The sequence below is a fragment of the Quercus suber genome, unplaced genomic scaffold, assembly GCF_002906115.3.
Source record: "Quercus suber isolate HL8 unplaced genomic scaffold, Cork oak 2.0 scaffold_94, whole genome shotgun sequence".
In the NCBI taxonomy this organism is placed as follows: domain Eukaryota; kingdom Viridiplantae; phylum Streptophyta; class Magnoliopsida; order Fagales; family Fagaceae; genus Quercus; species Quercus suber.
Window position 1 is genome coordinate 23,878 of NW_027069559.1, and position 26,711 is coordinate 50,588.

General features: G+C 34.6%; 1 protein-coding gene across 1 annotated transcript in view; it reads right to left on the reverse strand.

Annotated features, from left to right (window-relative positions):
* Window positions 1–22,979: 22,979 nt before the first annotated feature.
* LOC111983049 (uncharacterized) overlaps window positions 22,980–26,711 on the reverse strand; it is a 9,287-nt gene continuing 5,555 nt past the window's right edge. The window contains exon 2 of the mRNA XM_024014698.2: window positions 22,980–23,876. Coding sequence (XP_023870466.2) covers window positions 23,460–23,876 — 417 coding nt within the window. The 3' untranslated portion in view covers window positions 22,980–23,459. The remainder of the gene's footprint in view (window positions 23,877–26,711) is intronic.

Sequence of the window (26,711 nt, forward strand, 5' to 3'; positions counted from 1 at the left end):
CTTAAATCCCTAGAGGGATTTTGTAATCATATTGGCATATTGTGTCTTATTTATTTTTCCACATGTTTTTTTTTTTTTTGCAATAATCTTATTTATTTTCCCTTTGTAACTATATTGCAATTTTGTATTAGATCATTAAACTTCTGTTTATTATAATAGATTGCTTATTTGAGAAATGTTTCCCTTCTGGTGGTTTGTCCCTTCGACGGTTTTCCTTGGGTTTTCCCCTTAGTCACCATATTGATGTCTCTCATTGTAATTGATCTTATGTGGACATATGCTTAGTAAGCTATAATTTTGTACACATAATTAATTAACTCATAATCTGTAATTTGGCATAATATATATATATATATATATGAGAAGTGCTACTACATCCACAATATTTTCATTACAAATCTTAATTATGTAGCAATATGTTATTGGTTTTCATCTGAGTACACCACTGATATCACTTGTTTACCTACCACTAAGAGTAAGTATGATAGGTTGTAAACTTGTAATAGACATTATAATATAATAGTTATTCTTATAATTTAACTATTTGGTAGTTTAATTATGTTTTTATTATAGAGAATAATCATTCCTTGTGAATAACTATTTTTCAAAATAAGAAATAACTATTCATTTCTAAAATGGTTGTAATAAACTATTCATTAATAGGTATAATAATTTTTTAAAATTAATACATTTCCAAATATACAAACTTTCTATATGCACATAACAATTATATAAATAAAAAAATCATTAAAAAATAACCTCTCTCTCATTATATATATATATATATATATATGTATATGTATATTAAACTTGACTTGTTTTGAGTTTGGAAAAGGGGTAGGTTCTGTTGTGCGACCCATAGAGAAGTACCTGCGGAACCCAAGCTCGATGGAGGCCGATAAAGAGCTCTAAAACTTTAAAAATCAAGTTCAATGGAGACTGATGGAGCTGCCAACTTCTCTATCACCTCTAGCGTTGTGATCTCGCCGAAGACAAACTCGGTTAGGGTCGGCACAGCAATGAGATATGAATTTCAATTTATTAATTTTAAATAGAATATATGGAGTAATTATTTTAAAGTTTATTAGTGAATTAATGACATGGTACAATCTTAACCATTTTTATCAAAACAAAAAGTCAAGATTAAAGGAACTCATCTACAAAGTAGTTTGTTGCTGGCACAATATTGATTATTACGATCACCTCATCCTTAACATTGACGTTGTGGTACCACATTGTACATTCATAATGGAAATGGCTGAACAGACAATGATAATACCCGATCCTTAGTCTCATGGTTTGTAACCCCAAACCTATCTCCATGATGATAAAAGAGCATTGCCACCTTGGCAAGGTTCAGTGCAATCCCAATATATATAAGTATCAAAGAAGGGAGATTTTGCAACTCAATCTTTATTTATTTTCTTCCATGTTATGTTGGGTTTTGTGAAACTTAGTATGGGTTTGGATAGCTCGGTTAGTCACGGCACGTTTTCACTTCTGCGTTTCTCCCTTTTTTTTTTTTTTTTTTTTTTTTGNATTCATTTTTAAGGATAATATAATTGTATAGTAAGAAATTTTCAAATATAGTTTAAGTTTTATTCTAATATTACATCTACAACAAACTAATGAATATATTTAGTATTTCATTACACACTTACATTTATTACACATTTTATTCAGAATAATAAAGATTAACATTCATATTGTAATCGTCATTCTATGTATCAAACATGCCCTAATAGTTTGCTACATAGTATTTGTTGCGACATTCTTGTGTCCCTACTCCTAGCATTATTCTATAGGTCTTATCATCAATAATGCTAAAATGGAACTATTACCATGTGTCTTGATTAATTTTCCTATTTTTCCATTGAATATGCGTCTTGATTATTTATTTTTTATATTAAACTCTCTAACATTATGTAGACAATTAACACTTGATCAAGATCCTCTAGAATTCCTTACCACGCGAAACTCATTTAATCTAAACATTTCATTTTAAAATGAATGGTTAAAATTGTTCCATGTCATTAATTCACTAACAAAAACTTAAAATAATGACACCATGTCATTGACACATCATATTTTGAGACTTTTAATTTAATTTATATTAATTTTCAAAACTAAAAAAAATAAAGATCTTATAGTCTTAAACCTAATGCAAGATGCCTTTCCTTCTCGATTCTTACTGTCATACAACACCGACGGCACAAAGTTTGTCTCTGGCAACAAAGAACTTGTTAAGTTCCGAAGTAATATGAAGGAGTAAGGGTAAAAGAGACATAGTGCGATGGAAATTCTCCGGAATGAGAGGATCGGAAAGAATATATTAATTACTCTCTTTGCTTTCACTTGCTTGCTCCTACTTTTGAAATTGCTTAACTTTGCCAACTATATCTATATGAAATTTTGTCTCTTTCTCTCTTTTCAATTTTAAATCACTTCTAACCATTTTTAATAAATAATATGATACGGACATTTTGGAAGTTTAATAGAAACATGTGATTGTTGTTTTCCTGTATCCATGCACCATTTAAAATTTTTCTTCTTAGAAACTGACTTGTTTTGAGTTTGGAAAAGGGGTAGGTTCTGTTGTGCGACCCATAGAGAAGTACCTGCGGAACCCAAGCTCGATGGAGGCCGATAAAGAGCTCTAAAACTTTAAAAATCAAGTTCAATGGAGACTGATGGAGCTGCCAACTTCTCTATCACCTCTAGCGTTGTGATCTCGCCGAAGATTTTTTTTTTTTTTTTTTTTTTTGGGCCACACTTGTTGACTTTGGGGGCAAAATTTACTGTGCGTGTACTGTGCGCGCACTGTTCATGCACTATTCATGCACTGTTCATGCACTGTTCACGCAATATTTAATATTAAAAGCGGGTCCCACAATACTATTTACACATTTAAAAATTATTTTGCTACAGTGTTTTCAGCAACAATAAGTTTTTATCAACTTTCAGCAACAATAAGTGCTATCCAAACGGACCCTTAGTTGTGTTTGATCCATATTATGACCCGACCTAAAATAATATTGTTACTATTTTTAATGGAAGATTTTATGAGTCTTAGTCCATGAAGCGAAGACTTTTGAAGCTTAGCCCATTGTGAATCCCTTGCGCAGGATAGAAAAACTGTTGTTTTGGAGATTAGGGTTTGATGTTGTTTTTTAGGGTATGTTTGGTACACTAAATGAGAATTACGACAGAAATTATAATCTTTATTACTTAGAATAAAATGTGTTGTAATGTAATAACTAAACCTATTCATTAGTTTGGTTGTGAGTTATAACATTAGAATGAAACTTTACATTTATTTTTGGAAATTTCTTACTCATACAATTATATTTCCTTAAAAATTGTTATTTTTAAATTTAAGAGAGATATATGTTATTTTTTATGATTTTTTATTTTTATAATTGTTAGATATATATGGAAAGTTTGTTTACTTGAAATATATTAAGTTTTAAAATTATTGCACTTACTAAAGAATAGCTAATACAATCTTTTAAAGAGGAATAATTATTCCTCATTTTGAAGAATAGCAATTCATAAGGAATAATTATTCCTTATAATAAAAATATAACCAAACTAAAGAATAACTAAACCATAAGAATAACTATTACATTACAGCGCCTATTACAGTCTACCAAACATGAAAGAAAAAATTGTACTACTGCACTTGTATTTTTTCTTGAGAATAGTAAAATCTCTGCAGCTCCATAGACATAGGCAAATTGCCGAACCATATAAATATTGTCTTGTGTGATTGTTTTCTTTAGCGCATATTTTTCTTTATTTTTGCATCTCACAGATCTGAGAATTTCGTAAATATTTCTCTTCAACTGGTATCAGAGCCTAGGGTTAGGTTTAAGAGGGAACAATAATAGAGGAAACAGGAAAGACGCTTGGAATAGAAAAATTTGATGGCATAGACTTTGGATTCTGGATGATACAGATTGAGGACTACCTTTATGGGAAGAAGTTGCATCTGCCGCCTTTGGGGGAGAAACTTACAACTATGAAAGATAATGAATGGACTCTTCTTGATAGACATGTATTGGGAGTTATCAAATTAATTATGTCAAGATCTATTACACACAATGTTGTGAAGAAGAAGACCACAGGGGATTTGATGAAAGCTTTGTTTGTTATGTGTGAAAAGCCATCAGTAAACAACAAGGTGCATCTAATGAAGAAACTATTCAATTTGGAGATGGCGAAGAATGCATTAATAGCACAACATCTGAATGAATTTAACACCATCACAAATCAACTATCTTCCATAGAAATTGATTTTGATGATGAGATCTGTCATTGATTGTTTTGGCTTCTTTGCCAAATATTTAGGAGATGCAGGTAAAACATTAGGATCTAGTTCTGCCCTAAACCTTGAGACAAGGGGTAGAAGAAATGACAGAAATTCAAATTGAAACAAATCAAAATCTAGAAATTCCAATCAGAATGGAAGAAAATTTAGATTTGGACAACAAATACAATGTTGGAACTGTGGCAAAGCTGGTCACTTTAGGAGGTATTGCAAAATTCTTAAGAAGAAGAATAAGGATAATTCTACTAATGCTGTAACAGATTAGGTACATGATGTACTACTTCTTGTAGTAGATAGTTCACTTAATGATTGGGTTTTGGACTCAGGAGTTTCATTTCATTCCACCCCACACCAATAAATCATACAAAACTATGTTGAAGGTGATTTTGATAAGGTGTATTTAGATGATGGAGAAGCCTTGGATGTTGTGGGTATGGGAGACGTCTGGATTTTACTACCCAATGGGTCTGTTTAGTTACTGTAGAAGGTATAACACATTCTTGACCTAAAGAGGAATCTGATTTCCGTAGGACAACTTGATGTTGAAGGACATGTAATACTATTTGTTGGTGGTATCTGGAAAGTAAAAAAGGGAGCCATGGTATTGGCTTGTGGAAAGAAAACTGGTACTCTATATATGACCTCAAATCCAAGAGACAAAATTGTAGATGTTGAAGTAAGTATTGATGCTAGCCTATGGCGCTGCAGACTTGGTCACATGAGTGAGAAAGGGATGAAGATGCTATTGTCAAAAGGGAAACTACTAAAACTGAAGTCTATTAATTTTGACATGTATGAAAGCTATATCTTGGGAAAGCAGAAAAATGGTAAGCTTCTTGAAAACTAGCAGGACATCGAAGGCTAGAAATTAAAGTACACACCGATTTGTGGGGGCCTTCTTCAATTGTATCTTTTGGAGGTTCAATGTATTACATCACTTTCATTGATGACTCAAGTAGAAAAGTATAAGTTTATTTTTTGAAAAATAAATAAACCTGATATATTTGAAACTTTTAAGAAGTGGAAGGCCATGGTTGGGACAAAAACAAATTTAAAAGTAAATGTTTGAGGTTAGACAATGGAGGAGAATACATAGATGGAGGGTTCAATGAATATTGTGCTGCAAATAGAATTAGGATAGAGAAGACTATTCCTGGGACACCACAGCCGAATGGTGTGGCTGAGCGCATGAATAGAACTCTCAATGAGCATGTTAGGAGTATGAGGTTGCATGCTGGATTACCAAAAACTTTCTAAGCTGGTGCTATTAATACTATAGATTACCTAATAAACCAAGGATCATCTGTTCCCATGGAGTTCAGAATTCCTGAAAAGGCTTGGAGCAGTAAAGAGATAAAGTTTTCCCATTTAATTTTTTTTTTATTGTGTTTCTTATATTCATATTGATTCTAATGCTCGTAGTAAACTTGATGCAAAGTCTAAAATATGTATTTTTTTTTTTTATTTGCTATGGTGATGAGAAATTTGGCTACCTGTTTTGGGATGAACAAAACCAAAAAATCATCAGAAGCATAAATGTGATATTCAATCAACAGGTTATGTACAAGGACAGATCAACTGTAGTGTCAAATGTTACAAAGATAGATCAAAAGAAATCTAAATTTGTCAACTTAGATGAATTGACTAAGAATAATGTCCAGAAAATGGGTGAAGAAGATAAGGAGAATGTAAATTCACAAGTATATCAGAGTACACCTGTGGCTAAAGTCCGTAGATCTTCCAAGATCACTAGACCTCCACAATGTTATTCACCCACTCTAAATTATCTCCTGTTAACTGATGGTGGTGAGCCAGAGTGTTATGATGAAGCCTTGCAAGATAAAAATTCAAGCAATTGGGAGTTAGCAACAAAAGATGAAATGGATTCTTTGTTGGGGAATTAGACATAGGAACTGATTGAATTTCCAAAAGGAAAGAAGGTTTTGCACAATAATTGGATATATAGAATAAAGAATGAGCATGATGGTAGCAAGCGCTACAAGGCCAGATTAGTTGTCAAAGGGCTTCAACAGAAAAATGGCATGGACTACTTAAAAATATTTTTTCTAGTTGTGATGTCAACAATTAGACTAGTATTGGGAATAATGGCTGTAGCAAATAAATTACATTTTGAGCAATTAGATGTGAAGATGGAATTTCTTCTTAATGACTTGGAGGAAGACATTTACATGAGTCAACCAGAAAGGTTTATTGTTCAGGGACAAGAAAGTCTAGTATGTAAACTGAAAAGAGCTTGTACGGCCTAAAACAAGCTCGAAGACAGTTTTACAAGAATTTTGACAGTTTTATGTATAGAATTGAGTTCAAGAGATGTGAAACTGATCATTGTTGCTATGTTATGTTCTTCGACAACTCTTATAGCATTTTGCTATTGTATGTGGATGATATGCTCATTGTGGGGTCTAACACTGAAGAGATTAATAATCTGAAGAAGCAGTTGTCAAAACAATTTGCAATAAAGGATTTGGGAGCTGTAAAACAAATTATTGGTATGAGAATCACTAGAGACAAGGTCAATGGTACATTAAAGCTTTCACATATAAAGTATGTGAAAAGGGTTCTCAACAGGTTCAACATGAATGAAGCTAAACTAATGAGCACACCCTTGGGTAGTCATTTCAGACTAACTAAAAAACATTCACCGAAGAAAAAAGAAGAAAGGGACCATATGAGCAAGGTACACTATGCTTCAGCTATTGGCAACCTAATGTATGCTATGATATGTACAAGGCCAGACATTGCATATGCAATGGGAGTTGTGAGTAGATACATGAGTAGGCCAGGAAAGAAGCATTGGGAGGAAGTCAAGTGGATTCTAAGGAATTGAGAGGTTCATTAGATACATATCTTTGCTTCATAGGTGCAAGTTTGAAAGTGCAGGGTTATGTAGATGCTGATTTAGCAAGCAATATTGATACCCTTTGCTAGTCATTTCAAACTAACTAAAAAACAGTCACCGAAGACAAAAGAAGAAAGCGACCATATGAGCAAGGTACTCTATGCCTCAGTTATTGGCAGCCTAATGTATACTATGGTGTGTACAATGCCAGACATTACACATGCAGTGGAAGTTGTGAGTAGATATATGAGTAGGCCAGGAAAGTAGCATTGGGAGGTGTTGATACTGTATTTTGTCTGCCTTCAATTTACATGTCGAACCCCGAAAAATCTAAAAATAACATTTTCTGTCCATGAGTCCACGAGAGCATCTAGAATGACGTGACACAACCCGAGCTTCTCGCAAAACAATTTTTTTCATAGTTTTACATCAAATTCGAGCTTCTCAAAGATTTTTAACAACTTTGGCCAAGTTTGACCAGAAGTCATCTTGAGTGGGCCCAAAAACTCTAATTTTAATCTGACTATCAAAACGGGTTGAAACCAATGTCATTGTCAAGATTATCAAATTCTCATTCCAACAACTATTCATGGGGCGAAATTAGAGTTAGAACGGCCGAGATATCATGAAAACCAGGGTGGTGCACCGATCGATGCACCACACACTTCCGAGAGCCATAACTTTTGATTCGACCATTGGATTTTTGAGTTCCACACCTTTATAGAGACTAAAAATGAAGTTGTCAAGATCAACCCGATCAAAGGACTTTTGAGGCTAGTGGCCCTTGAAGGGCCACTGGTAGTCCTATAAGGGTTGTAGCATCGAAAAACGCATTAGGGCTATAAGTAGCCTTAGGCACCCCTCAGACTAGGGGAGACCACATTTTTTTTTTTTTTTCTGATTTTTGCTCTCTACCCAGCTTCTCTACACATTTTTTTTCTCTCTTCCAAACACCCAAAAAACACATAAAAGCTTCTTGATTCTTCCCTCTTCATCAAAGAACACAAGGTATTGTTCTTATACCCGATCTTCTTCTCCTTGTTTCTACTTCTTGGATGTGAGATTTAAGGGTTTGGATGTAGCTTTCTGGCTACTATCCACACTCCTAACCTTCTAAATCTTTTTCTAGCATTTATCTTGCTCTCTTTTGCTTGAATAACATGATTTATTGCTTTCCTAGCATGTTGCTTGCTTTATTTGTGCTTCTAGCTTAAATCTCCTTGCTTTTTATGCCTTGTGCCATGTTTTATACTTAGATCTACATCCTTACATGCTTATATGTTTAGATCTATATGCTTAGGGTTTTATGCCATGTTTTCCTATATTTTGTGCCTTTTTTTGTTCTATGTTGATGTGAGGGTTACATGCTCACATGCTTGTATGATGTTATTGGGCTATGCCTTGCTTGGATTTATGTGTCTATGTGTTTATTTCCATGCTATATGGTTAGATCCAAGTCGCCATATGCTTATATGCTTGGATTCATGTTCTTCCATGTCTATGTGCAAAGTTTCTACATGTTTACTTGTATGTTCCTATGCCTAGTCTAGATCTATGTTTCCGCATGCTTGTGTGCTTGGATCCATGCTCTTTACATGCTTTATGCCATCTTCCATGTGCTTGTGCGCTCCATGCCATGTTTGTGTGCCTAGACCTAGGCCATGTATGTCATGCCATGTGCTGTTGTAGCCTCTTTTGTCCCTTTATCTTTCTTTCTTGTGTTTTGGCCTAATGGTTAGGACCTAATCTAGACCCTATGCTCTTTGTCATCGTCCAAGTACCTCGGCTCATTTCAAAGGGTTTGGATCATCCTATTTGCATGTCTATACTTGCTTGCTTCTATGCTTTATACTTGTGTTAACCTCTCTAGTTCTAGGCTTTGCCACACTTGACACCCTTAGTGGGTTTATGGTTGTGTGGTTACATTCAACGCCTTTGAGGCCTTGTTTGGGTGTAACCACTTGGGAGGCGTCGCCATGATTCTGGTTAATTCATGCATACCTTTCCCCTTTTCCACTCATTGCGATAATATGCTTGCCATGCTTGTTTGTGCCCCCGTTGGCTTTATTTGCATCTTCACATGCTTGCTTACATGTCCATGCATTGGTCTTGCTTGCTAGTAAGTCGTCCATGCTTCAACATAATGAAGTTATGGACATTTGATCCGAATCTAAATTTGTCCCCCGTGGACACCATCTTTTGTTTCTTTTCTTGTTTGTTTACCTTTTTGCTTGTTTGCTTGCTATCTTGCTTGTTTGCCTTCTCGCTTGTTTGCTCACATCCTTGTCTCTATGCTTGCCATGATTATCATGCTTATCTATTTTATTTCTCCTAAGAGGAGTAACTTCTACTAGTTTGACGATCTTGCTCACGGGAGGCTCAGAAGAAGAAAGACAATTTATGGAATGATTCTTAGTCACAAAGATACTATCTTCAAAATCTAGATCAGTTTTGTCTAAGGGAGACTTCTGAATACTCAACATGTGTTCAAGTTTTCAACTAGCAGACTTATTTGTTTGTTCTCTAGCAACAGATAATTCAAGTTCCAAATTTTTAACTTTATCAAGCAATAGCATGTTCTCAGTCTTCACCTTATCAAGCAATTCATTAGCATCAAACAATTTCAAGAGCAAATTCTTCTTATCAAGTTTAAGAGAAACAATTTTTTGTAAGCCTAAATCAACATTCATAGCATCCATTCCAGCAACCTTGCAAAGTTTATTATAGGCTTCTTGCAAATCAGCATTCTCAGAGAATTCCCCATCAGAAGGGTTCTCATCAATCACAACACTTTCATTAATTACAGCAGTGGCTGTGAAAGTAATGAAGTTTCCATCATTATCACTACCAGACTCATTATTAGAAACTTCATTATCACTAAGAGTTACAGCCATAGCCTTACCCTTTAATCTCAAGAATGTAGGACATTTTGATTTCACATGACCATATCCTTGACAACCAAAATATTGTTGACTCATAGAATTATTAAATGTTTGACCTACTTTCTTTTTAGGTTTTTCATTATTGTTCACCTTAATGGGTTCATTCCTCCTAAAATTTCTAGATTCACCATTGTTTTTACCTCTTGCCTTTCTGTTATCGTTCCTAAGAAAATTTCTAAAGTTCTTAGCAAGTTAAGCAATCTCTGTCGCAGAAAGTTCATCATCAAATCCATTCCCATTAGCATCATCATCTGACTTAAGAGCCATTGATTTGGATTTATTTGTCTTGGGTAGGTCTAACTCATCGGACTAGAGAGATCCTACAAGTTCATTAACAAGGATGGAGTCCACATCCTTACTTTCAATTATGGTAGCCACTTTGGGTTTAAAGTCCTCAATCAAAGATCTAAGTATCTTTCTAACAATTTCAGGTTGATCATAGATTTCACCCAAATTATAAGTAGAGTTAACAATATCATTCAATTTAGCATAGAATTCATCAAAAGATTCATCATTAGACATTCTAATACTTTCAAATCTAGTAGTTAATTGCTACAGTTTGTTAATCTTAATTGCCTTTATGCCTTCATGCACAGTTTAGAGAATATTCCAAGCAATATGAGCAACCTCAACATTAGAGATTCTCTTGAATTCCTTCATAGAAACAGCATTGAAAGTAGCATTCATGGCTTTGCTATTAAAAGCAGTTCTTTCTAAGAAGTTTGCCACTCACTAACTAGAGTAGTGGGCTTCTCCCATTCGTATTCAACAGAATTCCAGACTCTCTCATTAATAGATTTCAGGAATGCTTTCATCCTTACTTTCTAGTAGGCATAGTTGTTCCCATCAAAGTGAGATAGGATCACAAGAGAGTGACCGTGTTCCATGACAACAGAGGTCAAGGATCAACTCTTAGATTAGAAGATCTAAATACTAGAGCTAACCCGCTCTGATACCACTTGTACATTTTTAGACCCTTTAAACACAAATAGATTAACCTAGTTATTTAGCCAAGTGATTAACTTAGGTAAATTATTCAGATCTAGGTTAACACAGATAAATCATATCATTGAAACAATGTTGAAAATCAATAACACAATGATATGATAATCCAAGAAAACCAAACCGGTAAAAATCTGGGGATGATTTAACCTAGCTATTCTCAAGGTAAAACAAATCCACTATAAAAGAATTGAAGTTTTACAATAGCAACTTAGACCACTAACATCCTATTGCTACCTCGAGTAGAAAACTTACTACCATGACCACGTGACAGCTCCGAGTCCACGGACTATTTCTTTCTTGGATTCACATCAACCACAAGTACTCCACTTGTGTTTTTCTTTAAGTTCTTTATGCAGCAACTAAAGCGATCACCAAGCTCTTGACATCAATCTTGAGATTGGAAACCCTAAGTATATATAAAAACAAACACCTCTAGATCTCACAAGAGATTTATACATACAACATAAACAGCAACAATAAAATGTGGCTAGGGTTTCTCCATTTATATTTAAGGCAAAACATAAAACCCTACACGTCATATGGGCTTGGGCTGAGTTGGAAATTCTACAGAAAAACAATCTGCATAAGTTTTCATCGATCGAGTCTAATTTTTGATTGATCGAGCCTTGCAGAAATTGAACAGTAATTTTTTGTAATTACTCAATTCCAACTTTATACATAAAAACACTTTGAACAGCCTAATTCTAGACTCTAAGTTTTGATCATGGTTTGTCAACATTACACATTGAAGTTCTAATACATTTAGATCCTAAATCCTTAGAACCTAACAATACTGTTTTAGAAATTTACATTATAATCATCTTTATTCAAAATTTCATACCAAAGAGATGTTCCTAAATCATTTTCAAATCAAAGAATTATTGATGACAAACGAATTATATTGTGATACTCCTCTAAGCATCTCAAGGCCTGCTTTGAAGTTGTCCATATTCTTTTAAATATTGTTATCATGTATTATATTTTCCTAATTTCTTTCGGTACAACTAAAATTTTTTATTTTCAAATTTATCATTCAAAATTTTTATTCTCCTAAGAAGATTATCTTGATAATAAAAAACTTTTCATATAATTACAAGTTTAAAAATTGATATTACCAAAATAATTAATAATACTCTCAACCCAAACATATCTTTTCCCATTCTTAACTACACCAAAATTTTAGTATAAATAACATAAAATAAAAAAATAAAAAAAATAAAAAAACTACACTGAAATGGGCCAAAGTAGATCAAAGTGGATTGAACTGGACCTAAATGGACTGAATTGGATCAAAGTGGACCATAATAGACTGAAGTGGACTGAAGTAGATTGAGATGAACCAAAGTGGACCTAATGCCAAATCGTAATTAGTAAACATAACTCAAAAAATTAATAATAAATTATAGTAATAAAGTGATGTAAAACTGTAAAGTTATTATTTACAACTATATGTTTTTGTTGGCTTACATTCCGTGCCAAATTTGATTGTAATTATATTCAATCTGTTGTACCTTGTATTTGTTGTGGGATTTCTTTGTAAGGGTTGTGTGTTAGAGAGAGAGACTGTGAAAACTGAAGTATTTGTAGACTGACGATTCCTCGTAGGTGTCTCGCAACTTAGCTTCCCGCGAAGTGATACATGTGCCCTACACATGCTGAAATGCGAAGAGTTAAGCCAGGTGGAGACAGTTGTGTCTTGCGAGTATCTCGTAGGTAAGACCTTCCCGCGAGACACTTACGAGACATTTTGTTCTGCCAGCCTATACAGTCTGAGTCACACTTTCTGTGCCCACACTATTTATACCAACATTACCCACAAATTAGGGGAGAGCCTCTAAATGAAAAACCCTAGCCGAATACCTTGAGAATTAGAGATTGTCATACCCACAATCCTCTACACATTTGTTTTGGGAATTTCCTCATCTCCTACCTCTCCATTTCCATATCATTGAGAGGTTGATAGCCCAAACACTTACCATACCCTTTTAGAGTGTGAAGTGACGTTTTGGTGCTACTGGGAAGCATTGAAAGAAGCCGATGATGGCAGATGCAACATGGAGCTTGTTGCGGGATCTAGAGAACTAAGACAAGATACGGTTCCGAGAAGCCTTGTTGGAGTAGGAGCTTGGAGGACTTAGGTACATCGGGTAGATTAGGCTTGGAGGGTCTCTTGCTAACCCATGTACCCCAACTGATTGTCTAGTAGATCGATTTTTGCTTGGAGGGTGGCGGTGAGGTTTTTCGCTAAGTTCTTCGGTTTCCTCTTTAATAACACGTTTCGGTGTTATCTGTGTTTACATCTCTCTTCCCTACTCTTGTTCATTTCATTTTTACTGCTGTGTTGCTTTAAATATGAATTAGAGTAGTTGTTGTGCTTATACACTTGTGTTTACACTATTCCGCACTTAGTATTAAGTTAGTGTAAAATCAACTAAGCTGTAACTTTAATTTGAGGGTCTAAACCGCTCATGTGTTTTTGACACATTTCTGAACTTTCAATTGGTATCAAAGCGAGTGCCATGGTTTAAATACCTAAGTGTAATCCTTGACCCTTTTTGAGATGGATAGGTCTCAATCCCTAAATATTCCACCATTTTTTTATGGTAACAATTACGCTTTTTGGAAAGTAAGAATGAGGGCTTTTTAATACTCTATAGAGGATATCGTTTGGGATGCGGTTGAAGTAAGTTGGACTAGGCCAGAGGCTGCAAAATCCACTTGGGATAAGGCAGCTTTTATGATGGCTAATGCTAACAGTAAAGTTTTAAATGCTATTTTCTGTGGTGTGTCTCCAGATGAATTCCACAGGATATCTCACATGACAGTTGCCAAGGAAGCTTGGGAGATTTTGGAGACTACCTATTAAGGTACAAAGAATGTTAAGGACACAAAACTCCAAATGCTTCCACCAAATTTGAAGAGCTCAAGATGGGTGATGACGAATCTTTTGATTCATTCAATGGAAAGCTCAACGAAATTGTTATTGCTAAGCTCAATCTTGGTGAGAAGATTGAAGATACTAAGGTGGTGAGAAAAATCTTGAGGTCCTTACTAGAGAGCTTTCAAGCGAAAGTCACAGCCATAGAAGAAAGTAAAGATTTGGATGAAATTAAGATCAAAGAGCTCATTAGGTCTCTTCAAACGTATGAGCTTGGACTAGCTTCCTATAAGACAAGTAAATCGCTTGCTCTCAAAACTATCACCGAAAGAATAGATGATTTCTCCGAAGAAGATGGAGTGGAAAAGGAAGTAGCATTTCTTGTGAAAAACTTCCGCAAATTTCTGAGGATGAAAAACAGTGGGAAACCATTTAACAGAGGGAAGTTTTCATCTTTAAGAGGTGATAGGAAAGAGTTTAAGAGGAAAGAGGGGAAGGACTCTCAATCTCCTTCAAACATTGTGTGCTATGAATGCAATGGCCATGGACATCTCAAGAAGGAGTATCCAAATTATCTAAGAGAAAAGGGTAAGGCATATGCCACAACGCTGAGTGATTCAGATTCTTCAAATTTCGATTCTGAAAAGAGCTGTGACAGAGAAGGAAACTACTCTACATTCATGACCATTGCTCATGTGGATTCCTCAAATGATTTGGGTGCATTTGTGAAGGAGCTTGGTGAGCACTCTGATTTGGAATCTATTGGAATAGTTGAAGAATTTGAAGATGAGGAAGCTAGAGAAGCAGTGGGACTGCAAGAGACTTACAATGCACTTCTTGAGAAGACCGGTAAATATGCTAAAGTGGCTAACGTAGCCATTAAGAAGATGAAGAGGGCTGAGGAAGATTACAAAAGTCTTCTAGCACGATATAAGGAGGCAAAGTGTGAGATTGAAACACTAAATGGTGAGCTATCAAAAACTTACAGAAAGTGAGATTTCTTGAGCAAGAGGTAGTGCAAGCACATGCCAAGATAGAAAGGGTCTCCTCTAGGAAGTTAGATGAAGTTATTTCATCTCAAAAACCTTCCTCCGACAAGTTTGGACTGGGATTCACCGGAGGGAGCAGCTCATCAGCCAATGTCACCAAGGAGGTGAAGTTCGTGAAGGCCAAAGATACGGTTGTAAAAGAGCCAACTCCTGAGAAAGTTAAGGTTGAAAAGAAGAAGAAGATAGCTGATCAACGGGTGTTTAATAAGTCCTATAATCAATCAGATGTCAGATTTGGATCTAGAGGAAGATCATTTCCAAGATCGCAACAGGGTCCTAGAACGAATTATTTGTGTCACTTTTGTGGATTACAAGGACATACAAGCCCAACTGTCATAAGCTGAGAGTTTTGAACAATGCAAGCGCTCCTCAGTCACGAGGAAGGAGAAATGATGAGAGGTCATGGGGTGGTGAGCAAACAAGAAGTCAAAACCATGATCCCAGAATGATGGACGTGATGAAGATGATTAGTGCCTTCACCAACTGTTTGGAAAGCTTCACACGAAGGTTTGAAAGTCCTAACTCTTGTACCCAATCTGTCAACGATATCACCCCAAATGCATGTGATGTGTGGGTGAAGAGGGGTACTCATGCATAAGCATTATAACATGTCCATGCACTAATTCTTTCAATAATTAGGGACACTTGCTGTTGCATCTTATCATGCATTGTCTTCATTTCATAGCATGTTTCTTTTACCTATTTGCCTTGTGCCTGTTTTGTTTTTGCTTTATTGATCTTTCTTTATTTCGATTTGTTTTTTAGTGTGTTCAAAAAATTCAAAAACCCATAAAAATTGAAAAATCTCAAAAAGTTTGATTACTTGTTTTGTGTATATCACATGTGAGTTTGGCCTAGTACCTCCGTACTTATGGCGTAGTACATTTACGAGCTTAGCTTGTTATGTATGCACATTTATCTTTGTGGAAGAAATCTTGAAAATTATGTGTGACTGTTGTAAATAAATCTTCAAGCTTATCATGAATAATTGGTCAATAGTCTTGATGGTCTTGATACTAGCATATAATTATGTCTATATCTCTTCCCACTTTATTTTTTTGTTTTTGCAAAAGAGGTCACTAAATGTAAATCTCCAAATGAAAAGAGATATCGAGCTGCAAAAGCCTGTCGCACATACTAGTATTTGACTAGGAAAAAGGGAAAGCGACTTATGTTTTGAAATGTATGGTGCTCAAAAAGCCAAAGGCTAATCATCAATATTGAAATATCAAAAATTTCAAGCACCAATCTCAAAAAGAGATGTTTTGTCCAAAAATAGATCAATTGTTATGTTTTATGCAGAAGCCAGATGAAAAGCTTCTAAGTTATGTAATCAATTTGTGAGAGGTCATATATACTCATTTCTATAATTGAGATAGTCCACTTCATTTCGTATTAGTTTTGTATAACTCGATTGAATTGATCATTGAAGCTTCACTCTGGTCTAAGGACTATTTCACACTTGATACTCACCCACAACACACAAGACTTTGATTCAATGAATGCTTATCTCATTTGTGTGATTGTACATGTTCAAATGTGATGTGTATGCTCACATACTTGTTAATCAAACCCAAAACGATTTTTGAGTGTTTTATTTATTTTTGAAAGTGATTTTATACTTTCGTGTTCTTTGTTTTTGTTCAAAATGCATTTTTGTGTTTTTCTTCAAAAAACTAGTTCAGGGATTGTTTCGCGAGAAGCTCGCGACTTAGAGCTTCCCACGAAAAGTGTTTGAGGGAAATAATTTCTTTCATCATGTCACATAGAAACTATTGCGACTATATCGCGACTATCTCGCGACCAACAGCTTCTCGTGAAATGCTATTTGGCAAAAACTGGATTTTTCCAAATTCAGACAGAGGGTATCGTGACTATCTCGCAACTGTATCGCGACATAGAGCTTCTCGCGAAAGCTTTTGTGCTTCAGTAGCCATTCTTGCGAATGTCTCGCGATTGTTTCGCTACTCTCTAACCCGCAACAAACGCGTGTTTTCAGTTTTATATTGCAGATGTGACAGTTTTTCAAATCACAAACACTTCCTTCGCATAACCTCATTTGAATCCCTTTTCAACCCAAAATCAATTTCTTTCAAAACCCCATCAATTTCAAGCTTTCTTCTGCAGTTTCTACATCAAGGTATGTTTCCTTCAACATTTTCTTCATTATTTTCTTAGATTTTGCAGTAATGAATACTTAGGGTTTGAATATTGGGGATTTTCGAAATTAGGTTGGGTTTCGTATTTTTTGTGCAAATCTTTCAATTTTTTTATTTGGGCTGAGTCCCATTTGCTTATTGTGCATCTGTGTTGGCCCCATGTGATATTTTAACATGTATTGAGGGTAGATTTTCACATGTTCATGCATTGTTCATACTTAGAGTACATTTGTGCATGCTATGTGTTTGTCAAAATGTCCAAGTGACATTTTTGTGCCTAATTGGAATCAAGTGATTTCAATCTATGGGTTTTCACTTGTTTGACCATTTTTCACTCGGTGTGGTCATTGGTCATATGTTTCATACACTTTGTACATGTTGCACACACTAGGCACACACCTAGGCACCTCTCATGCATCTCATGCTGCACACACATCCATAAGCACATACACACAAATGCACACACATGCACTGTTACTTATTTTCATGCATTGTGTCTATTTTTTTGTGTTTAGCATGTTGTTTAGAGTTGATTATGCTCTGTTTTAAGTTACTTTAACTTTTTTTTGGAACTAACTTGAATCTAATCAAGTTTTGTTCTGGTTTGTGTTTGTGCACTTGTTTTCTGTCTGCTTTGTGACATTTGTGCAAATTTCTCCTTTCAAACGCTCTGCAGTGAAAGGAAGCAGCAGCAAAGGGAAAGAGCAAATTATTGATGTTGATGAACCCTCACCAAGGTCAAAAAGGCCTCGTTTTTCAACTGAAGTCTATGATCCTGATCTGTTTAGATCTTATGCTGCCTTTCAGAACTATTGGAACTATTTTCGAGGAGCTCCTTTGCTACTTGAAAGGGGCGTTGATCAGCCATCACTTAGGGACATAAATATACCCATTTGGTTTGCCACGAAAGATTGGAACTATCTGCTTTCAACTTTCAATGATACATACGAGAACATGGTTAAGGAATTCTATGCCAATGCTATTGTCATCAAAGAAGAGATAAAATGTTGGGTTAGTGGAAAAAGTTTTTCTGTCACACCACTGTACTTGGCAAAAATTCTACACATTAACCGGCCAATTCTCCCCATACCACCAATATATGATGAGCTGAACCCAGATGAAGAGTTTCTCAAACAGTCTTTAAGAGCCAATTTGGAATTCTCCTCCAATAAGAAGTCAATCAATGTGGCATCCCTTTCTCCCGAATTAAGACTTCTCTCAATGATCATGTGTAGCAATCTCTATCCCTTGTCTAGCACCGGATATATGAATCTTGGTCGAGCATTGTTTTTGAATGATCTGATCACTAACGTAGAGATTGATGTGTGCCCTCATATTTTTCACATATTGGCAAAAACAGTTGACCGAATTGCTTCAAGGAATTGTATTCCTTTCTGTCACCTTATTTCAAGGATTTTGAAGCTCAAAGGTGTCTATCCATTGGAGAATAAGCGTCCATACACAAGGCCAAGTCCAATTAACATTCGATCTCTCCATGTTAGTATGAGCCACACCAAGAAGAACACCAAGCAAGAAAGTCATGCACCGTCGGGAACCTCGAGCTCTGCAACCTGTACCTATGATGACCAATTTAACAATATCTCCACTGCTCTTCAAGAGATTAGTACAAAGATGTCCGGGCTGGCGACTATAATGTACTCTCACCACAGACGTCTTGATTCACAGTTCACATCTCTCCAAACTCAGTTGGACAAAATTCAACGAAAACTAGAAGAAAATGACTAGCTATTCCATGACAAAAAGGGGGAGATGATGTCATTGATAGGGGGAGTATGGTGACCTATGATAGGGGAAGTATGGTGATAGGGGGAGAAGAAGCGAGAAGAAGCTAAAAGAAGAAGCCACTAGTTCTTATGTTTGATGTTTTATGTTTACAGTCTTTATTGCTACTACTTTTGTTTAAACTTAAATACTCTGGTTTAATCTCAATTTTATTTATGTTTAATTTGTGATTCTCTCAATGCTTTTGTAGCATTTCTCTTGTACTTTTAAGATATTATGTCTTAAGTACCTCACTCTTGTGCCCTTGTAGGATTTTTCCTAGATGCACATACTTCATGTACTGTGTATTGGTTGAATGTTGGTCATTCAAGTGATTTGCCTTGTGTTTATGAACTTGAACGTCTGGATGTTCATTCCAAATGTGAATGAGCATTGTGATCACTATTGTATAAGTGATTGCGTGTTTGGTCAAGACATGGTCTAGTACTTTATTCTATTTTGCTTGATCGCATTGTACTTGTTCCATTTTTCATTACAAGTTTTCTGCATAACCATAAACTTATTGTGTTGTTGTGTTTCAGGAGATACTTGTCATTATGGTTCAAGAGCTTCACAGTTTCTAGATTAGGTGTGAGTAAGTTTTGCCAATGTTCCCAAACTCACGTTTAAGTCTAGAGTCTGTTTTAGGGGTTTTGTCATGGAATAACCAAAGGAGGAGATTGTAAAGTTATTATTTACAACTATATGTTTTTGTTGGCTTATATTCCGTGCCAAATTTGATTGTAATTATATTTAATCTGTTGTACCCTATATTTGTTGTGGGATTTCTTTGTAAGGGTTGTGTGTTAAAGAAAGAGAGTATGAAGACTCAAGCATTTGTAGAATGAAGATTTTGTTGGCTTATATTCCGTGCTAAATTTGATTGTAATTATATTCAATCTATTGTACCCTATATATGTTGTGGGATTTCTTTGTAAGGGTTGTGTGTTAAAGAAACAGAGTATGAAGACTCAAGCATTTGTAGACTAAAGATTCCTCACGGGTGTCTGCGACTTAGCTTTCCGCGAAGTGATACATATGCCTTGCATATGCTAGAATGCGAAGAGTCAGGCCAAGTGGAGACAGCTGTGTCTCGCAAGTATCTCGCTAGTAAGGCCTTCCCGTGAGACACCTACGAGGCATTCTATTCTATCAGCCTGTACAGTCTGAGTCACACTTTCTGTGCCCACACTATTTATACCAACATTACCCAAAAATTGAGGGGAGAGCCTCTGAGAGAAAAACCCTAGCCAAACACCTTGAGAGTTAGAAATTGTCATACCCACAATCCTCTACACATTTGTTTTGGGAATTTCCTCATCTCTTACCTCTCCATTTCCATATCATTGAGAGGTTGATAGCCCAAACACTTACCATACCCTTTCAAAGTGTGAAGTGACGTTTTGGTGCTACTGGGAAGCATTGGAAGAAGCCGATGGTGGCAGATGCCACATGGAGCTTGTTGCGGGATCCGCAAAACTAAAACAAGACGCAGTTCCGAGAAGCCTTGTTAGAGTAAAAGCTTGAAGGGCTCAGGTACATTGGATAGATTGGGCTTGGAGGGTCTCTTGCTAACCCATGTATCTCAACTAATTATCTAGTGAATCGATTTTCGCTTGGAGGGCGGAGGAGAGGTTTTTCATCGAGTTCTTCGGTTTCCTCTTCAATCACACGTCTTGGTGTTATTTGTTTTTGCATCTCTCTTCCCTACTCTTGTTCATTTCATTTTTACTGCTGTGTTGTTTTAAATATGGATTAGAGTAGTTGTTTTGTGTATACGCTTGTGTTTACACTATTCCGCACTTAGTATTAAGTTAGTGTAAAATTAACCAAGCCGTAACTTTAATTTGGGGGTCTAAACTGCTCGTGTGTTTTCGGCACATTTCCGAGCTTTCAAAAACCATAACCTATGATAAGGAATATATTCGAATGTGATGGAAGTTGTTTGTTGTTGAACCGTGAGAGACTGGCTTTCAAAAAGAGATAGGCATCGACACCTCTCTTTTGGGTTATGTGGAGTTGCCACTTTTTTTTTTTTAATTACAAAAAATAAGAAAAAAATATATACAATATACATATCTGAAACACCTCAAGTTTCGTTGATTGAATATGTAAATACAATATGGTAGAAGAACATTACAAGGCTTTGGTTCTAATGTGAATACAATGTTTTGAGTAGAAAAATATGTAAACCTAATGTTAATTAAAAAATGAGTTTTATTGATAAAATGGAGATCTGGATTCTAATGAATTTTGGTAAGAAAAACTCAAATCTAATTTAGATATGTGAAAGAGTATATTTTTAATGAGAAAACTTCAAATCTGATTTTAGATATGAAAAAGATGAATTTTTAGTGAGAAGATTTCAGATTTGATTTTATATACGAAAAAGAATGAGTTTCTAATAATAAAATTTCAGATCTAATTTTTAGATGTGATAAAGAATGATTTTTAAAGAAAGGATTTCAGATCTGTTTTTTGTATATGAAAAAGAATGATTTTTATTGAGAAAATTTCAGATCTATTTTTTTTTTTTTTTTATGAAAAAGAACTAGTTTTAAAGAAAGAATTTCATATTTGACTTTTGTATATGAAAAAGAATGTTTTTTAAAGAAAGAATTTCAGATCTAATTTTTACATATGAAAAAGAATGATTTTTAAAGAAAAAAAATTTCAAATCTAATTTTTATAAATAAAAAAGAACTAGTTTTAAAGAAAGAATTTCAAATCTAAAACATTTAATAACAAATAACCATAGACCTAAGATCATGTCATGACAACCCTAAATCTATATGTTCAAGCATGTGAATCAAACAATCATTATATTATAATCATGGAATCAAGATTCAAAGAAAATCATACCAAAGGTAAATACTCACGTATTAACATGGAAAGCATAGTTAAATACACATGCTAATAGAGGAATAAACATTCGAACAAGCATGTTAATAAAGAAGTAAAAGAAATACTTGCATCAATTACTCAAATGAATTCTACAAGGGGAATTGCTTTAGAAGTCAGAGAGAATGGATCTTTTTGAGTCCTAAAGAATTATCGCTTAACTAAAAAAATAAATAAATAAATAAAATCTTAAAGTCAAACTTCTAGAGTTTCTTTAACGTTAAGGGGAGAGGGGTAATGAATTCTGGGTTTTCTGATCTATTTATAGAGGTATATCTGCTTAAAAAATAAGCTAGGGTTGCTTTAGAAGTCAACAGACATGAATTGGGTTAGGTTTTATGTTAAGTTCTTGGTTAATCAAGAACAATTAAGAAGGAAAGGTGGTTGCTTCGAGGGTAACTGTCCTCCAGAATTGAGAGAAAGTTAGGGAAGGAATGAAATTAGAGAGTTGGAAGAGAAGAAAAGAAAGCAATTGAATAGTTTCTGCTTAATTTCCTTGAAATGTACTTCCAGACCTATATACACAAGTCATTCAATGTTCCCTCCAAAACTAACTTCCTAACTAACTTCCTAACTAAAATGCCAGCTTACTTACATGCCAGCTCAGCAATTAACAACCTAACATACAATGCAATACATATCTTCATAAAATGCAATTCATATCAGTGACTAAATGACCCTATACCAGTGAATAATTCCCCTTAGAATTAACAATACAATCATGGTTATGGTACTTGGGCTCCTAACAACTACCCCCTCCCCCCCCCCCCCCCCCCCCCCCCCCCCCATTCCGGGCTAACCTGTAATTCAACTCTCAAGCAATAATTATTATTGCTTGGTGCCAAGAATATAACCATATTTGCCATAATTATAATTGACATGTTCTGATTTCTAGCTGCTCCGTCAAACTTAAACCCAACCCAGTTGGTTCTGAACTTTATGTCTAACTACTAGCTGACCTAGATGCGTCTTATTCTCAGTTCAAGTATTACAATTCAGAGAGTCCCGTGCTCTTTCAAGTTAAGAGATGTAGGGGCATTAAAGAGCAGCAGAGATGTGAAAAATACAGCATATAAAACATTAAAACAATCTATACTCGTACATATAACCTAACAATCCCATATTCCCATATGTTCAAATGCAAGTAAAAAAATTATATATGAAACAAACTCAAAAGAAAAGAAGGATGACATGTAACAAATCGAAAGAAACAACTCCTAAACAATGCCTCTAAATAGTTGCCAAGAAGCAGTGAACAATCTTTACTTGGTTTGAGGCAACCATATCATGGGCATCCTTACCCTGTAGAATAAACAAGCAATGCATCACTTCCTGCCTAATATAAGTCTTAGAAGACCCTCATCACACATTGGCTTTAACTTCAGTACTCTCCTTTGCTTTTGTTTTATTTTCTTCAGATGTGACGTCCTTTTGGCTCTCTGTACCTACTGCAGCTTCAATTGGTTTCAGTGTTTTGGCCTCCTCATAAGCACTAGCAACATCATCTGAGGCTTCAATTTTCTTTTCCTCGGATGTCCCACTAGTTTGGCTCTCTACAGCTGGTGCAGGTTCAATTGCTTTCTCTGTTCCATTGGCAACATCTGGAGCTTCAGTTGGCGCAACTTCAATTTTTTCTCTGTTTCAGCCTTCTCAGGAGCATTGACAACTTCTGAAAGATGCGTCTGTTGAACTGGAGTTTCCGACTCTTGAGCATCAACAGCTGGGATGGGGGTCAGCTCAACTGGAGTTTCATGCTTTTGAGTATCAACAACTGGGGCAAGGGTCACTTCGATCGGAGTTTCTGGATTTTGAGAATCAACATCTTGGACAGGGGGAATTTCAGATTTTTCAACCTCTGAAAGCTTGGTTTCAGATTCATCTGTAGGTTTTTTATCCACAGATGGTTCTTCTTGTTTTAGTGGCTCCACTGCTGGATTACCATCTCCTGTTGAGTCCTTCCCTTCCTCATTCTACAAAAATGGTATTAAAAAAAAACTATGAATTGTCCAAACGGTCATGAAAGACAAAATCATCAATAATATTATGTGAAATATGTATTGATAATGCTTCAAGTGCATGAATGAACAGTCAAACAAGCAAAATCTAAATCATACAACCGGTAAATCATTCACCTATCTTCGAATACAGACATACAATTATTTTAAAATTTGGGATATGACACCGTGGGTGGGGATGTGAAAATTAACTAACTAATTTAATGCACCTCTTTAGGTATATTTTATTTATCTAAATACATTTCTTATGTTTATTTAAGCTCAAAATAAATAAGGACAATTAAAATCTTTTTAAAAAAAATATCTAAAATCAAAGGAACTTATTTTAAATTATATAATAAAAATAATACCTTTTTTCCTCCCAACAAAATTAGAACACGCATGCAGTGTCCAACTAAAGTTTTTTTTTTTTTTTTTTTAATATTATATATATATATATATATCCACTAAAGATTTTTAGTGTCTGTACTTCTTAGATATTAATCTTAGATATTAATCAACCACAAGTTTTGCAGGTAACATATCCTATCATACTATATTTCAACCTTAGATTTTACAATGCTCACATTAATGGTGGGCATAAATATAAAATTACTTGATTATGAAACAGAAGAAAGAAATGAGAAAGAAGAAAAACTGAGGATGAAAATCTAAAGTTGACTGGTCAATGGTCATCACCAACCACTAGAAAAATCTCGTGCACTGCGGTCCCATTTTTCAAATCAATTAAATCATGCAACCAATTAGACTTTATACTTTTAAGATACATACACCTTAACCATCAGTTCAGGCCTTAATATGTGCACACCACCCGGGCAAGTCCTCTAATATGCTTATAAATTGTCATTTTCAATGCACTCAAAAAGCTAGATTTAACCATCTGGACTGATCTGTTACAGACACAACTGCGACACACTAAGAAATACTAAATTATTCCACCAAGAATACAATCTCTATTATTAACATTCTGCTCTATTTATTTACTGCCTTGCTTATACATTCTCTGTCATTATCCTTTGCTCTAGTTATTTTCTGCCAAACCTCTTTTAGTATCAATTATGTTCATCTAAATATTACCAATGTTAAACTGGGATATCTAAGAATTTATTACTCAAAAATTGGCTATATGGCTGTGACCAAACAGACCGAAATAAAAATAAAAATAAAAATAAAAATAGTCTAAGGATATAAAGATTTTCAAAACTGCTAATATAATTTATTGTGATTAGTGCATAATAAAAGTGGTGTAAACAATATGCCCAGGTGAAAGTGACACTGATGCTGATTCAACCAAAAAAAAAAAAAAAAAAAGTAAAAGTAGTGTTGCTTTAATCACATTAAACCATACCAACAACTGTGAAAAAGGTTTTGTCCCATGTAAAATTCACATAAAAATTCTGTCGACACGGTCTAACGTTAAAACTTTCCTAGAAAAAATGAAGCAAAAATCCCCGTCTTTCACGTAAGGGAACACGAGGAAATATAATAGATTCAAAAACACAAGGGTATTAAACTAAGTATAAAGAGGGGAGAAAACATGCCCCTATACTTATTGAAAAAAATAGGCTAAAATACAAATTGCTCAATCTAAGTTGGCTGAAACACATTTTAGTACTCTAAACTTTACTTTCATTTAATTGAGTCTTTTAAATTTCAAATTTATTCAATCAAATCTTCTATCCAATTTTGTTAAAAAATTACCCTTAAAAAAATATATTATTTTCACATGAAAAAAAATCATTAAAATAACAAGGAAAATATTTTATAGATTTTTTATATAGAATTTTTTTCAAAAAATCGTTTTTCATTAGTTGATTGCATACTTAATGGATTTTTTTTTTTAATTGAAATTAAACAAAAGATCAGAATTGAATAAATTTTAAATTTAAAAAACTCACTTCAATAGAAGTAAAGTTAAATGAATGAAATGTATTTTACCCAAAAAGTAATAGCAATGTGCAAGTGAAATAAATTTTCACAGTTTATTATTGTTATAAGTTGGGATTAGACTAATGTCATTTATGCATCAATCAAAACAGATCAGGATAATAATTATGAAAATTTTTGTGCTGTTAGGCTTATTGAAACACCAGACTTATTGAAAGTCAAGATTTTTGATAACCGATGTCCTTGTGCACCCGTTAGATGATTTTAAAATAAAAATATAGACATTTTAGACTTGAAAAAAAAAAAAAAACCCTCCCGGTAAAAGGTTGTTCGACCGCACTAATTAAAACTCTATGAAATGCACCCGACCCTAAAAACAAAGGTTAATCCAAACAGCTGGTGGGGCACAACACTAGGACAAGTTTGTTTGTCGTGCAATGAAAGATGTGACTGAATGTTTAAGATACCTTATACCGATTCTCTAGCGCCAAAAAGATTCTAACCAAAGTAAGCAATCCATTCCATTCAGATTCATCGCGCTTCTCACATCCAAACAAGGCATTAACAAACAAAGAAACCAAAAAAAAAAAAAAAAAAAAAGTTTCAGACAATCAGACAGACACCAACCTATACGTAACAGTTCTTTGAGAAATCCTATTCCAAAACTTCGGATACCGACACTGCACTGGACAAAACATAATAAATAAATGGATCGTTTAAATTTGCAGAGAATCTCCGAGTTCTTTTTTTTTTTCCTTTTTTTTTTTTTAACTTATAAATATAATTTATGATTAATCAACTACCACACACTTAATTAAGCTTTTAAAATATATATATATATATATATATATAATTAATTAAATTCTCAATACTCCGTTTAGGACTGAGGCAAACAAAGCGAAA